Source organism: Gallinula chloropus (assembly GCF_964237585.1).
Source record: "Gallinula chloropus genome assembly, chromosome: 2".
In the NCBI taxonomy this organism is placed as follows: domain Eukaryota; kingdom Metazoa; phylum Chordata; class Aves; order Gruiformes; family Rallidae; genus Gallinula; species Gallinula chloropus.
The window spans coordinates 42,819,373-42,836,598 of record NC_140086.1 but is presented as its reverse complement, the minus strand read 5'-3'; the positions used below and the strand labels follow the sequence as shown (position 1 = coordinate 42,836,598).

The 17,226-nt window shown below is 41.3% G+C and overlaps 1 protein-coding gene across 1 annotated transcript in view; it reads right to left on the bottom strand.

The window, feature by feature from the left end:
* LOC311189203 (transcription elongation factor A protein 1-like) overlaps window positions 1-16,506 on the bottom strand; it is a 46,286-nt gene extending 29,780 nt beyond the window's left edge. The window contains 8 exon segments of the mRNA XM_084260807.1: window positions 7,688-7,864; window positions 8,440-8,541; window positions 9,280-9,353; window positions 10,075-10,145; window positions 10,976-11,023; window positions 12,592-12,657; window positions 15,686-15,717; window positions 16,355-16,506. Coding sequence (XP_084116933.1) covers window positions 7,688-7,864; window positions 8,440-8,541; window positions 9,280-9,353; window positions 10,075-10,145; window positions 10,976-11,023; window positions 12,592-12,657; window positions 15,686-15,717; window positions 16,355-16,423 — 639 coding nt within the window. The 5' untranslated portion in view covers window positions 16,424-16,506.
* Between the last annotated feature and the right edge of the window lie 720 nt (window positions 16,507-17,226).

Below are 17,226 nucleotides of genomic sequence, written 5' to 3'. Positions count from 1 at the left end.
ACGTTTCCAAGTCTTAAAACCGGTATAAATCTTGCACGTGGTCCCACAGGACATACCACATTTATTAAGTTCAGTACGTCTGTAAAACGCGCCATCGATGAAATTCTGTTATCAACTGAGTTGCTACATGCCTCGCTGCTGCGAGGTGTTGAAGGGAACAGCATTGCTAAGCCATGCCTGCTGGAAGACACAAGTGTTTACTTCAAGAAACTGCTAAGCGTATCTGAAGGTTACAGAAAGATTGCACGATGATTATCCCCTGCTTAGGTGCTTACACGTCCTCCTGGGATCTATTATTAGTGAGCAGCCTAATGCTGTAGATGCCCACGTTTTACAGCCCTCTGTTTACAATGGAGACGATTTGGAGAATAGGCAAGGGGGGTGCTTTCCTCGAAAGGAGGCTCAAGGAAGCGATTACAGCAAGAAGGGCTCACGGGTCACGTACTTCACAGCAAGACTTTCTTGTGTTCTGGAGCCATACAGGGACTGGTGGTTTTCAGGCACTTCTACATCATTCTCAAGGTGCACAATGGTCACAGCCTCTGCCAGCCGAAAGGCCCGCATACACACAGGCGTAGCAGAAGCTGACAAAATTATTAGGGTCTTCCCACACGTTCAGTGTGGGCCATGAACTGGGGAAGCATAAAAAAACTTTGTCCGTGGGGGTTTTGTTTGCTCTGCCCAAGAGAAAAAAAACCACAACCCAACATAACCAAGCAATCCAAGCCACCAAAGGAATGATTCCTTAAGGAAAATAATGCCTTCTCTCTCAGGGACAGATTTTGGAGACACAGACTCATACAGAGACTGAAAATATTCAAGCCTTTTAAAGGTTTCCCCCCCCCCAAATCATCTTAAATACTGCAACATAGCCTGCAAGTTACAACAAACAGGATCTACTTTAGGAGTAAGCTCATATTCACGATGAGGGAACATTCAAACTCCAACTTTAACTCCATCTGCTCCTCCTGTTAAGGCAGACAAGGAGCCTTAAAAACAAAAATATTAAAACCCAAACTTTGAACACACCTTCAAGAAGGTCTACCTTCATTACACAGAGAAAGCAAACCTCCCACTTGGTTGCCTGAAGCAAGATTGGCTACACCACGGCACGGTGGCTAGAAGTTTGAAGTTTTGCAGAGAAAAAGGAGGCAATGGGTTACTATTTTCTAGTAATTGGAACCAAGAGAAAACCATTATCAACTGATTCACCTAATGGGATACCTATTAAATTATCCAAGTACTTAGTTTAAATCAGCTACAAAGGCACTTGTTTCACTCAAAGTGAATTAACAAAACCTGTTATCCAGAAGGCAAACAGCAGTAACCTGAGAGTGAGAAGCAATGGAAAGGGGAGCAGAAGGGAGGGGAAGGGAAAAAATGATCTGTTCAAAGTTAACCAACAGACTGAAAGCTTCTTAAGTCACCTTCTTCACTCCTGCCACTAGTCTCACACCGTATTTCATAAAGTTTAGTACAGTAGTACATTGTAATTATTCTTTTTTTTTTTTACTCTGCTAATTCTAAGCAATGTTTCTTCTCGTAGTTACCTCCTCAGGGATGCCAGGGCTGAAAGTCAACAAAAACTGAACATTACTCAAAAAGTTTTTCGTAAAAATATAAACTGACAAACTACTCTGCCTAGTACTGCATGTGTGTTGTTACTAGCTGTTCTTACACCCTCAAGGTGCCACCACATGCTCACGTACAGCACTGCGTTTCCAGACACTGATGAGCCTCCTACCTGTACTCAGCACTGACGTACAGACACCACAGCCTATGGAGACAAACAGCCTCTTAGTTGCTTGAGAGGGAAAAGTCTACCTTTACCACTCCTACACCAGCATCCCTTCCCAGGTACTCTGGGGTTTTCTCTGGAGTGCCCCACACTACATACACCACTCAGCTGCCTCAAATATTATTTAACCTGAAGTAGGACATGTAACCTGACAACTTCTTTAACAAATACGGTAAGTGGTATGTACACCAAGCCTAACATAACTGCAAAGGCTCCCCAACACCACACAACCCCCAGAGAAAGGAGTAGCAGTACATAGTGAGAAGGCTTTGGCTCTTTAGAGTCCTAGAATATGGCTACTAGAAAATACTTTCATTTCCTCTACCATTCAAAATTATTGCCAAATCCAAGAAAATAAGTCAAAATAAAATTAACCCAGGCTATGAAAAACATCAAATCATACTCTGCAGTCTCTCAACAAGCCAACAAGGTAACAAAACGTAACTTGGTGATTTTTTTTTCCCCAGTAACTACAAATCATCATTCTTTCCTATTATAGCATCATGCATACATTACCATGCAATACATTTGCAAAAAGCCTTTCAAGTGCCTGTCTCACAGCACATAAAAGCTCAACTTCTTTGAGGTTAAGTACAGAGTAAGTCTCTAGTACTTGCCCAAATGCTGATTGAAATTTACTTCACAGTGATAAAAATGGAAATATGTTACCTTTTCCTTCCTACAGAAATAATTTCAAAAATTGAGATTTATCATCAATGAGTAAACTAAGTAAATTACATCTTAGATGTTTAGATTAAATATAAATGGCTTATACGTCATAACACAAGGAGTAAATGTTCAGTATTTCTTTATAAAATTTAAGATACACAGGCCTTGTACATATGGCTTCATTAACATCTTACACAGTTGGTTCTCAGTCACATCCATCAACAAAAATAGCACCTCTACATAAAAGATGCATCCTAATGAATTCAATGAAGTGCAGTATACTCCATTAGAGAGAACTTGTTTTAATTAACAGTTCTAACACCAGTTATAGCATACAGTACTTTTACCAAATCGACTGTGTTGTAATTATACAAGATCAGAGGAAGCAACCAAATCATACAGCTCTCACCACAGTACAGGTTTGCTTCAGGAATGGCTGGAAGATTTGGCTTACAGTAGGTAATTCAACACGCTTCTTAAAAAGTGGGCAACATGTGTCAACAAGAAATCAGATGTCTGACCACACAAAGCTGCAGCCAAATTTAAGTACCACTTTGAAACGCACTGGGGAGTCAGAGGACCTTTGAAGCAAATTGATCTGCAAGCCAAGTATTTTCCTATCAATGCTCTCCTAGATCTGAGAGACATCATTCCCTCTTGGGGAAAACCTAACATTAGAAAAAAGAAACAATTATTGGATGGTTTCAAACTGTGGTTTATGAGGATAGGACATTCACATTTAGAACACTGACAGTCTAACTTCTGCATTTTAGTAATTATGAAAATCCCACACCAGACTGAGCTGTCATTCAGCCTAAAAATACAGGCAACTGTGATGACAATCCCAGCATTGAACTGAAGAAGTTCAGTTACAAGGTCATACATACAGCTTTCCAACTAGCTGGAAGTTACGAAAGACAGGAGCACAAGATGCACACTAATATGGGAGGAGACAAGACAGATTTCAAATACATCCTTGAATTTTCCTCTACATCCTGGACTCTTTAAAATCCCCCCAACAACAACATACTTACTGACCTCGGGGGAAAAAAACCCAACAAAACAAAAGAAAACCCTAACAAAAAAAACCAAAACAAAACCCCCATGAACTTGAGGGTAAGAATTCTTCCTAGAATACAGAAATTCAAAATAAGTCACATTTATTTACATTTACTTTGGCAACATAGCTCTCTGTAGATAAAGCAAGCAGCAAAAACAACAGCCATGAGGAAAATCTTGTTATGAGAGCTGAGTATCTAAACAAATTTAACACATAAAGCGTTTCTAGAAAAACATGTGAAAGCATCACAGAGAGGATAGTTGAAGCTGACTTGGTTTGAAATGCTAAGTACTAGAAACTGACCACAAGCTGTGAACACAGTTCACCAAAATGAAGAAAGTGTTATGAAGCTAAGGGAATAAAGCTAGGACTGATCTCATTTTAACATCTTTAAAGTATTTTTAAACTGATTCTAACAGAAGAAAGACTCTGTCAGCTGAGCACAGAGTCAATTACAAATTGAACAAGACAGCTGAACACCATGATTGAACAATTTACAAACAGAACATGAAAATTTAAAAAAGGGAAAATTAGAAGCTTATGCAGACCTTTGGAAACATGTCAATATTCGGGGAATTATTTAGACAACAGGGGAACGAGGATAAATCTAACAACTAGGAGAAGTAACATACAGCTTGCCTACCAAGTCTGCAATTCAGCAGAACTGCACAATTAGCTAATGCCATTTGGGAATGACTCCAAGCTAGGACATACTGTTTTCTCAATAGAACTTTGGCACAACTACAGTCAGAATATTATGGTTTCTTCTGTGAACTAAATTAACTGAAAGACAAATTGGCAGATCTATAGAACAGAGTGACTGAGGGAAAAGACTAATTGAACTTCAAAGTTAATAGACATGCCCTCTCAACCACACAGATGGAATATCTAGAAGTGCTTCAGTACCATTTAGAAAGAAAAACCCCCTCCCTTTCAACTTCACATATTCAGAAACGTTTAATAACCCAGAGAAATTGTATAAGAGAAAAAAAAAAAAAGGCTTCCTAAAAGAATAAGTATGAGACATACAAAGAAAAAAAAAGACAATTGAGACACTAGGTGAATAAGCCAGATTTCACCCAGCAGCTGTGTTACAGAAGGGATATAAGGGCAAAATTCCCCACTTATTGTGGGCAGATGCCTGGGATGTAAATCCCCATGCACTGTAAGAGGACCACTCGATTAAGCTGGGAGAGAAGAAAGTAGCTTAAATGCAGGCAATGAAGCACAGCGCTTGACATGACAGATGCACCCAAAGCAGGAATATACTTTGCTTGCAAACACAGTACAGTATAGAACGTTGTTATGCAGCATTTTGTGCAGTAAAAGCAGCGTGTTTTTTAAAAATTCCTAGTACAGTGACAGCCTCTGAACTCTACAGAAAACAGCTGTTTCCAGAAGTAAATTATGGCTCTTAATGGCAAAAAGCTCTTGAGTATGCACTGGTTTCTGTAACCCAGTGTGTTCTACAGTTTTAAGCAATTGAAAGAAAAGGCACCCTCTACCTTGTAGATCTTTTTTTTCCTCCATAGTAGGTCTTTGTATTCCTAGGCTATACTGATCCAGGGAAATGTAGAATGATAGATTTGAAAATAAAATTATTTGTTCTTTTTCAGAAAAACCTCAACATTCAATACAAGAAAGTATTAGATGATAATAATAGGTGAGTTATATCCCAACTGCACTTATATTTCTGTGCTACAGGTGAGATTTCAACAATACACAAAATCAGACAGCTGCACTGTTTTCAGTTAGTTACTCAAAGCAGACAGAAAAAAATCAGAACTATATGCTGGAATTGCTCATGTGACATATATCAGCATTTCTACACAAATGAAAGCCAGAAAGACTGAAGTAGAAGATGAATTTTAATACAAACCCAGAAATTTTTAAATTAAGTTTGAAACAATCCTATGCACTTCCTCAGAATTGTGTTCCATGTCAGCATTTCTGTGAGGTTTGGGGTATTTTTTTATTAATAAAAAGTGACAAATGACAGCCTAACAAGGAATGAGACTCTCTAGAATTTCTGCAGTATCTACCTATATGAAAATAGTTAAAAATTGAGGTGGTTTAAATAGAAGAAATACCTTTGCCGGCTTCTAGCCATTCTAGAAAAACCCTCCTTACCTAGAGTAATGATTAACATTTAATTTTTTAAAGCTTTGTCCGTGGTAACATTTATTCTATCATCATATGCCCACTATTTTACATGTCATGTACTTCACACATTGGTACAGAAAGGAAACGTTTTAATAGGTTTTCCATGAGTATTAAGAACAAATCATGTCTTGAGTATAACTAAACTGGTCAAGATTACATTGCTTGCTTAAATTTAGTTTTTAATTACTTTTACAAATAGTTCAGAATTTTGCAATCAAAAAAAAATTAGACATATTAGAACAGTATGCTCAGGTGACATTCCGTCATTGTTACTTAGCTGCCTCATTCATACAGTCCCAGCAGTGGATGATTGATACCAGAAGGATTATCACTTCTTGTACATGTGTGTTATTAAATCCTCATCCTAAGTACAAATTTGCAACACAGTAGTAACACTGCAGGTATAGAAGTAATGCTTCCTATCAGGCATATGAAAGATTAACACTCTACCACAGTTGATGCTGGTGTATTTATATAGAAGGCTTCTCGCGCATCGCTTCAGTCTACGGGAGGTAGATGTTTGTCTATGAACTGTTTTACATCCATCATCTCCTGTTTAAAGATTTAAAAATAAAAAGAAAAAAAGTTTTATGAGTTCCTTACTAATATATGTTCAGCTACACGAAAACATTTTTCAAAATTTCAGTTATACTGAGCAGCTGAGATGGAAATATTGCTGATAAAACCATACCACTTTGGAAACAAGAAGCAAAGGCTGGTAACTCTTCATAGGCACTATACATTTAGAGGAGGCTAAAATAAAAAAAAAAATTAAAGTACAAACGACTTTTTTTCCTCTGTCTTTTGAAGTTGATCTGGGAAGCTACATAATAAATCATCAAGTGATCTGAACAGCAGCAGGCTGAGCATGCACAGCACTTGAATCTAACTAAAGCTGCAGCTCTGGGTATATTTTAAACTTTTGCAAGCTGGCAGCAGTGTGAAAATCCAGTAGCTTCTTCTCCTAACCATGCGGTTTCACCTCTAAAACACTTCCTTCCTAGAAAACACAGTATAGCAAACTAGACTGGGAAACCAATTCATGTTAAAAATAATCTGATTTAATTTCCTTTTCATGAAGTCAGTGTTGGAAGAAAAAGTACAGTACTAATGCATTTGTGTGAAAAGTCAGTGCTGTTACTAACTAAACACAATAGAACTTGGTAAACGTCCTAAAGAGTCCAAAAACTGTCCAAGGGTACAGTTCCCACAAGATGCAGCAATCCAATTTAGCAGTTATGGCTGCTTACAAGTGGCAGGCTTGTTCCTTGTCTCCTCTTCTGTTTCTTACTCCTGGCACTCTGTGAGCACTGATGCTTCAGCTCACTACAGCTGAAAAAATTGAAGCCATCAGCTTTTGTCATTTTAGCAAGTTCAAATGTTTCAAAGAAGTTTCTGATCAGCTCCAGAGATGGTGCCAGAAGGAAGAGCGGGCCACAAAGTCACAAGCAGAGGGAACTAGTGCACCCCTTTCTGGCAGCAACAAGCTATTACATCAGCTCAGCTGCCTGCTGCACTAGATCCATAAATATAAATCCTGAGGCTGCCTCTTCCGCAACACCAACCTTCCCCTTATCATTCCTTTGATGTCTCCTTCCATAGAACCAACGAGATTTTTTTCTCCAAAATACCAATCTGGATTTATGCTGGGAAAATCGGCCTTCCAATTCACTGGTTTGATTTTTTAGTTTTTTGGGGTTTGTTTTTTTACAGGAAGCAAATAGCAAAAAGGGGGTGGGAGGAATGGGAGGAAGCCTGTTTTATAGCTCATGTAGCCTTCCCTGTCCCCAGAACAGTCTTATGAGGAAGTTCCCAGTAGTTATATCAACTTCCGCTTTGGATGCTTTTTCAGACAGACATTCAGTTGCTCACTGAAGTAAGTTAGTAGCATAAAGCATTTGTTATAAAAAAACCACAACAAAAGAAACCACGCATATTTGTTTTGAGGGAAATAACTAACTGTACCCAGCTGAACCACTGTATATTAAGAAAATTACCTCAATACACGAACTATGCATCATGCCAGAGTAAGTCCTGAAGGTTACATTGGCTGGATTTATCATACTCTTTAGCTTCTCAACAGTCAGAGAACCAAACATTAAAGGAACCAACGGATCACAGTCCCCATGGCACTGGAGAACAGCAATCTCCTTGTTGACACCACTGATAGGGCCCTGTTAGGGGTGGAATTAGAGGGGTGAAGACAAGAAAGAGACATTAAGTTGAGCTAAGGCAAACATCTTCGAGATCAAATAATCCTGTGGCACCATGCCCTATGGCATGGCAAGTAAGTTGAGTTATGAAGGGGAAAAAACACAATGCAAGCTCCTTATGAAGTAATCTATTGTCAGGCACAGAGCTTAAATTCAAAAACCTGAAAATAAAATTTTGGCACTAATTTCAGAACAACCTGATTTCTGGCCATGCAAAAAGCTGATAATTTGTTTAAGTACTTAGTCTCTAATGATAGCATATTGCAGATGGCATAAATGCCAAATAGAAAATTCATTTCCAAGGAAAAAATTGCTGTAGCTTTTGTTTCCCACGAATGTCATGTTAAACAGAGACAGCTACTGTGTATTTCCTCATTTTCCCTCTTGCCACACTCTAAAACTCTAGGGCCCTATTTTAAAAACTTCTCAGTTATCAAACAACTATCAATATTCACTAATGATGGCCTGCACAAGCTAGAATCTTCAGATATACTCAGCCCCATGTGCAAATTATCTTAGGAAAGAAATATAAATACCTGAGGAAAAGAAGCCCGTAGAGGAAGCCAACAGCTGAGGGCTACAACACCTGCTAATTTTTGTTGTGTTGTAAGAGCTGTATACAATGACAAAGCACCTCCCTAAGATAAAAGGATATAAGTATTAGAATGGTGATGGCAATGTTCCTTTTAAGGCTTGTTTGAAGATCTCTGGTTTCTCCTGTAAAAGTCTTTTTCTATTCTAATCTATTCTTCCTTAGAGCCAACACTAAACCCAGCATTCCTGTACAACATTTATTTTGCTTTTTTTACCCCTCCCAAGTCCACGTGATCAATTCAAAAGTAGAACCGCAAACTCAGCATACCAAGGAGGTGTGTGGGGACACCAAACCAAAACCCAAACCATGAAATGAAGCACTATCATTCACAACAGTATTATTACTACTTTTTAACTTGTGTGCAGACTGGGAAGTTATTACATGGACTGATTAATCTATTAACCTACCAATGCAGATATCTTACAACTATGAAGGGACGAATTACGCAAATAAATCCAGACTATCAAGTATCTACCAAAGGAAGGGTTAAGTTAAGAATACTAGCAAGACTTCCAAGCAAAGGTATGTAAGCTATGTGCATATAAGTAGACTATTAACTTCAGTATCTTTTCTCTAGATGCAGGATCATTTTCCAGGGAATAGTAATTATTTGCATAGAACTGAAAGATTTAATTTGTTACAGCAAAGGGAAACCAACACCTTAAAATTTTGGAAGTATCTAACATCAGCCCTTTTCCATCCAAGTGTCTGCATTTCCCACGTTAAGAAAGCTAGGTTACTTCCCTAGAAAGTGACACATTTCTTTCCAACCATACCTTACCTGAGAAAAGCCTCCCAGAATAATTCGATTTGAAGGAATTCCATTTTTTACTTCTTGATCTATTAGTGCTTTAACTGCAACATAAATAAAGGCCAGTAGTTACAAACCACTCCATTCCACAGTCTCTTTCCTCTTCTAGACTTTCTCTCTCACCCCTATGCCAACATAAAGCTAATGAAAGGAAAATCTAGGCTGCTATAAATTAAAAAGTATTAGAAAATCCAGAGGATGATCAGAAATTCCTGCACCACTGCACCTTCTCCAAAGGAAAGGACACACAAGGAAGTCTTGCAAAAGCCACACTGCCAGGAAGATGGTATTCCCTTCTAACCATTCACCATCACAAGTGGATGCTCATACAGCTCTAACATGCTGTACTACCCAGAAGGTCTTTAAAAAAACCTGAAAGTACACTGGCTCCCATATACATTTAGTATTTGAGAGTACGAAGTGTTCGGATTGGTGAATTACTCTAGTTATAAATTACATACACTTACTTCACTTATCCTCTACTACACCCCTGTAGCTCCCCTGCTACCAAATCCTTGCCCAATACATTCGTGAAGTTGTATTTTTTTAAAAACAACCCAAAAGCAAACAACAACAACAAAAAAAAGCCCAAATAAAAAAAACCAAACTGTGCACTTAGCTAAACTTTGATCAACAATAATACAATACACACATATTACTTTCCCCAATAATTCTGGTTTTGGAGAATCTGTCTCAGGCAGATAATTATTTTTTTATAATACATGAAAATACCTTTAAAGCATTAAAAAGTATCCCAAAGCATACCATTCTCTGCTGCCTGCTTGATCCCAACTTCATCTTCCTGTGAATCTGGAGAAAGTCCAATGATATCAAACCTTACAAAAATATTAACAAGAGCATTACTCATTAGAGCACCCATTACACTTAAAATACAAATAATAAAATTGGGATATTTTCCAGAAAATAATGTTAGCTGACATATTCTTTTTATTGCCAACCACTCAAAGATAATAAGAAATAAGGGACAATCTGTGAACGTGGCTAAAAGATGAGCTCTAGTCAACACAGCTTTTCTGAATTTTGATATCTTCTGTAATTTACTGCAGATCAAGCAGCTCAGTTTTGATATTTGCTCCAAAAATATCATCAGGGATTTCAATTTATCAGTTGCACATGCAAAATTAAAATACTGTTTGAAGAAAAAGAGGAAAAACAAACACAAGTTACTAGAGGAAGGAAATAAAAAAGAACCCAAACCACAAACCCCATAACTGTAAGAGGACTGTCTTAAGACCATTGAAATCTGGGTTTTTTTCGTTCTTTATCCAGAACAGATGTTCTAACAAACAGTTTCTAGATATTGTACTGACCTACCAAATATTACTCACTGGTAGTGAAAATATTTCCACTAGAAGTCTCTACTACGACTCACTATGAATTCATACTTGTAAAATAAAGTGGGGTTTGTATTTTAAGATACACAGATTAGTCCCAAGGAATAACCATTACCACAGACACACAAAGAGAACTGGAGCATCCTCCTGAGCGCCCTTTCATAAGAACACAACTAAAGCAAAACCCTTTTTACCCTTAGGTGTAATTAAAACCAGCGAATCAGGTTCTTCATGATTTTTAATAAAGAATGGTGAGTTCAGCCCCCTAGATATGTTTGGATTAGATTGGCTGCAATTGAACAGATACTTACCATGATGGCATAGCCATGTTCATGTTCAAAGAAACTGGCATAACTGGCCTAGAAATGAGAATGAACATCACTGACATAAGAAATATAATGAAATTTAATAATGCAGATGCAGTTATATCATTAAATTACATATCCCAAATTCTGTCTTACTTTTAAACCATAATTACCATTAGCTACTTTGTAGTGTCCCTTAAAGGAACCTCCCTTGAAATGTACCAGCTCAACCACATTTAATATTCAGGGTTGAATTACCACTCTCTATGCAGAGCAAGCAAAGCATTAATGGGCTGCTTTATATACTTGTGAGTGCATATATTTCATATATATATAAAACCCCCTATATAGCTTGTTCAATTATTTATAAGTAACAGTTATTTACAGTTCCATACATACTCTCAGGGGATGAAAGCACCTTACACAGCAGCACCAGCAAACCTAAGGAAGCAGCCAAGCACAGCACGGTGGTGGATATAAGCCTGGCCACACACACTTCACTCTAGAGCAGAATCTGCATAAGCAGTGCCTGCCTTCACCAAAGGACTCCTTCCCACCCTTAATGCTTCTGTATGGGATCTTTTCACACACACCGAGACAACTGCTAAGGAACAGGACATGGATCAAACCATGAATCAAATACTTTTAATCTAATGAAACTGAGGAATGTAATTTCTGCAGGTAAAGACTGAAAGAAGACAAAGGGCAAGCAAAGGGAACAAACAGCAGATACCACTAAGCTCTTTTTGAAAGGCTCAGCAGAGTGCAGCCACGTGGTAAGATAAATAAATACATCACAGCCCAGTAATCAACAACACAGCAAAACATTGTATATTTATCTCCCTATCATCCCTGCTCCACATCTCCCAAGCATGTTGGAGCAAACGACAATCTGAATTTTGTGTTAAAATGAAGATTATACTTAATTAGTTTTTCTATCATTAAGTAAATACTAGATAGATGTTAATGCTTTATTTACTGACTCCTGAGCATGCTGTCCTGGGTATTTCACTTCTCAAATTGCATCATTTGCTGAAAATATGAACATCCTATCAATCTTTGAAAACCTGTTGGCAGTAACAGGGAAATTTCGTCTACTATACATGCACCTAATGCAAAGTATATTTAAGGGTCAGTAAAACAAACAAAAAAAAATCTTCTTAAGACTGGCTTTTAACATTTTAACAAATGATTGTTGGGGGAAAAAAGCCACAAACAATTCAATGAAAACATGAAGTCAAAACAACCTAACTTTGCACATAAAACTTTCAAAGCATGTGTTCAGTCTGAACTATTAACAAAAGCAAAATATGAATAAAAATGCAGTTTTGTTACAAAGTAAATCACACAGCATTTCCTAAAAATAATAAAAAAATATTTAATAGTATGGACATTCGTTTAAACTGGGTTTTTTTAATATAGAATTAACAGAATCATTGAATGTGTTAGGTTGGCAGGGACCTTCAAAGGTCATCTAGTCCAACCCCACTGCAGTAAACAGGGACACCTGCCATTTTCCATGGAAATGCAGAGACATCCAAATCCCATTTGACTTCATCACCTGTGCAAGCATCTTAGTAACTCTACAGAGGAATGTAAACCAAGAAAAGTTACAAACTTACGCATGTGGGCAAATGTATTTTACATGGGGGCTTTTGATACCTGCAAGGGCTTCTGACCATCCATGCCTGTAAACACACACAAAAATTAAATAGCATTCACGTTTTTGCCTTAACTCTTAAGTCCACATTAGTGCCACAGCACAGCACATGTATGAAATATACAGAATTAGGTCAATATAAACATATTTCTAGAAAAAATTCACATCAACTGCAGTATGCTATGAATATAGTCGTAAACTTAAAAGGTTTGTTCTGCCTCTGTTTGTTGCGTATAAACAGCCAGGGACACTTTACCTAATTTGCCTATCACAGTTCAGGCACAGCTGCAGAAATGCCACTTCAGCGCCAGGCAAAGCCTGCTCTGTATCTGTCTGGGTTTATTAACTGGGGTGCCACAACATACAGACACAGGTATCCTGCTTCCGGGCAGCTCCAGCCCAGAGGCTGCTCTGCTGCTCCTGAAGAAAAGCAGTTGCTTTCAGAGAAGACTCTGCTTTTTCTGAACCAAATTTCCTGATGTGGGGGAGCAGTGAACTGACATCTACACTAACTCCAGACGGAGCCAACCTAATCAATCAGGACTATTAACTCTGGCTCAGCTTGAATGATCTCAGCTTCCTGCAGCCCTGAACAAGGCTCTGGATTACAGAGAGTTGGTCTTTTTCAATCTCAAGCATGTGGTGTATGAACGCACAGAACAGTGTGGGATCTGCACAGCGGGCAAATTAGCAAGCTTCCTACAAAACAGGAGACCAGAAAGCGTTATTTAAATATACAGCTCCCTCCAGAGACTCATGCCAGAGCTCGTCTTGACATGAAATGAGCTGGACCCAAATCTGAACTTGTGCAGGACCACTGCCTGTGCCTGAAATTTGCTTCCCAGAACACTCAGTAGTACTTGTATTTTCTGATTTGTCTCATTATTCAGTATTCCAAACTCAATCCCTAGACTACATTCTAAGCAGAAAACACCTGTAACAAATTCATCAGTGACATAGCCAAATCTATCAGACCAGCAACAGACAATCCATAAAGGCGTTTGGTTCAGTTTAATCTTGCAAATGTCTGCTGCCTAACATCAACAATGTTTCAAACACAGCACAGACATTTGAAATAGGGGTGGCATCTCATCCTGCTTCTTACCAATACTTTCATATATACCATTAACCAATTTTAAGTCATACTACTTGGATAGTATTTGCAGCATCACAGAATGCCAAATAAGAATCTAAATGAGAAATATGACAGAGAAAAGCTAGTTAGGTAAGGACTTAGGGACTCTTTTTAGCTAAAGATGAATTTAGCAAATTTGGAAAGCAACACTGCACACACATTTAGGCAGACGCTTCAGAACAATACTCTACGTTGTACCTTCTCTTGTACCTTGGCACACAAGTACATGCCATTTATACAGGAGCTGAGAGAGAAAAAGAACATAACCTCCATTATGCGCTTCTCAGAGTACGAAAAACACGGTTGGTCCTCTCCAGACAATTCTTTTTTGGGTCACTACTACAGATTTCTTGGGGGAAAAAAATTGGCAGTATGTCAAAGGCAGTTTTAGCCAATCTGATCTGCAGTGGACTAGAGGAATAAATAGAGCTAAATCACCCTCACATCACAGAGGTGTTAGGACTTGTTAATGCACACATTCCAGTATGCTGGGTGCATTCATTTGCAAGCTTGAGACTGTGCATTAGCTTTGTCACCAAAATGGAAATACCACATTTGCATAAAGAACACAACTTATGTTAAAGAGCAAACCTCTGTGATGGGGTTATTTTTTTCCCCCTTGCCAAAATAACATCCACCCGATTTGCAAAGACTCAAATTCCAAAGACTCAAAAGCCTGTGTGATCACTTGGAGAGCATTTGGTGCCAAGATGCAGGAAGCGCTGCTGCCTCAGCTGCGTCCTACCCGCAGAGAGGAAGAGGAATAATGCAAACAAGGTGGTGTGTCAGCACAACAAATGAGAGCAAACATCTCTACTTGTAGAGTACTGACAAGTGCATGGACTCGACTCTTCTTAACTTAAGCATCCAGGTTACACAAGTTTCACTTTCGACTGCTCACTTTTTTGGGGGTGGTTTTATTAAGTTCCTCAGAAAAAGTTTGTGTCCTAAACATTGCAAATTTCAACCTTGAAATTGAAATGAAGCAACGCTGAAGTTCTAGGTAACAAAAGCAGAGTTCTTAAAAAAACCCAAACCATAAACACAAAAAGACTCTGTCATTTTGGCCATAAGGGAGCACAAAAGACAAAGCGTTCATGCTACTTATTTGCAGTTACCTAAGTGATAACTCCTTTAATAACTTCTACCAAAAAAAGTTTCAACATACTCCTAACTTGCTAATTCAACAGCGTTAATGAATGTGTGCTTATAGCCCAGCATTCACAAGCTTCAAATGGAAACTTTACATGGCACCTAAGCACCTTGGAGAAATTCCTTTCTCTTTCCATATCTACTAAATGAGGAAATAACAGGAACAAGTCAAACAGCGTATTTCACAGCTTGTTTGGTCTTTCTTTTCCCCGGAGTCTGAAGACTGTATTTCAGACAGAGAAATCTGTAGATGTTAAGTGACTACTGACAAGTTCAATTAGATGAATCAAGTAAGCATGGATTTTAACATAACTGTGACATACCATAAAAAAAAAAATGGCCTGACTAACTACACCTACTAGCAAATCAGCAATCCTCAAGTATGAAAGAAAAAAAAAAAAAAAAGAGAGAACTCTAAATTTAGACAAGCACAGGAATAACCAGAAACCCACTCTAAGGAAAGCAAAAGATCAGAAACCCACGGACTTCTTTTTTCCACCAAGTTTGCCTGAAGAACAAAAGACGTTCATTCAGACCAAGCCAGGTGATCGAAAGGAGAGATGAAAAACCTTTTGAGAATTCAGGCTAGGAAATTTTAAGTGAATAGCTGTCACCATCACTCCAGCACACCTGAAGTTTCATCCGTTGTTAGCCACGGCATTCATGGGCAGAATAAGATGCCTTACTGACTTTTAACAGCTCACACGTCTTTAAAACACGCAGCCTCACATTTGAAACTACACAGCAGGTAACAGATGAGAATACGCACCCGGTATCTCCCAGTCCGTGAAGAAAAATGACCTAAAGCAGAAATAAATAAATAAATAAATAAACGGAACGAAGCACAGTGGTGTAAGATCACCTGGCCCACGGACCGCCAGCGTCCCCACGAGATCCCACACAGCCCGGGGCACGGCACGACTTTCTCGGAAGCAAACTCTGCTTCCTTCACTCCCCACCCCTGCTCTTCGCTCCCCGGCCTCCCGCCGCCATCAGCGGGCGCAGCCCGCCCTCGGCCGGCGCACGGCGCCGCGGGGCCCCCGCCGGCAGCGGGCTGGCGCGGACCCGCTGACACCGATGACCTTCTCGCCAGGCGCTGGCTCCAGCCACCAGGGGAGCCGGACCCCGGTCCCGAGCGCGGCTCGGCTCTGACAGGAAAGTAACGGACAGACCTGTCAACCCGCCCGGGCCGGGCCGCCCCGCCGCACCCCCTCACACCCAGCCAGGCACCCGTCCGGCGGCGGAGTGGGTCGCGCCCGCCCTCAGCCGGGCCGGGCCCGATCACGACGTCGTCCCCGGGCCGCGGGGCCCCTTGTGCCACCCCCCCTACGGGGCTGAGGCCGTAGCGGAGAACAAAGCGCAGTGGGGGCCGCCGCCCTTCAGTGCGGACCCCCGACCGCCGGGGCCTGCCCGCGGCTCGACCCCCGCCCGCACTCACGGCAGCCGTCGCCTTCCTGGCGGCCGGGACGATGGCGGGGAGCGGCGCCGACATGTTGTTGCCGCACATACACCGGGCTGCAAGGCGGCCAGCGGGACACTGGCCAAGAGCGGGGAGGCGGGACGGGCGCCGGGCCAGGAGGGCGGGGGAAGGCGGGGGGAAGGCGGGGGGGGAGGGGTGCGGGTGGCAGCCGGGGGCGCTGCGGCAGCCGGGAGCGGGCCTGGCGCCCACAGCCCCCCCGCCGCCGCGTCGCCGCCCCGCTCCCGGGGAGCCCTCGCCGCCCGCCCCTGAGGCCGTCCCGCCCCCGATTGGCTGCCGCCGGGGCGGCGGGACAGGTGGCATCCGGGCCGTGAGGCGGTGCGGGCCCGCGGGCGACCGTTGTCTCCTGCGCGCCGAGGGGTCGCCTGGGAGCGGCCTGTCCGTGAGCGGGCGCCTCAGGGGTGAAAGATTAACTCGGCCTCCGCTGAGCCGGAGCAGCGACCCTTGGTTCCTCCTTCGGCCTCGTACGGGTCTTCCCGGGCCGTCCCGCTGCTTGTGAGAGGCGCGGGCGGCGTGAGCTGCCGCCTGGGCAGGGCGCTGCAGGCCTCCGGGGGTGCCGGCGGCAGCCAACGCCGGCGAGGGGAAACCCCTCCGGGCAGGGCGGCCGAAGCCTGGCACATTGGGAAGCGACAAGTCTGCGTGCGCTGGGTGAAAGTCAGGCGCTACGAAGTTACTTCTGCCCGTGGGGTTCCGGTGGTTTCGAGGAGTTTGAACTTTCACTTTTCAAACTACCTTCCAAACAGCCGGCTGTGCCTGCCAGGTGATGCTGCGCTTTTACAGTATCATCTGTGTGTGCCTGTGGCTGGAGTGTTGCCTCTGCATTATGAGGTTTA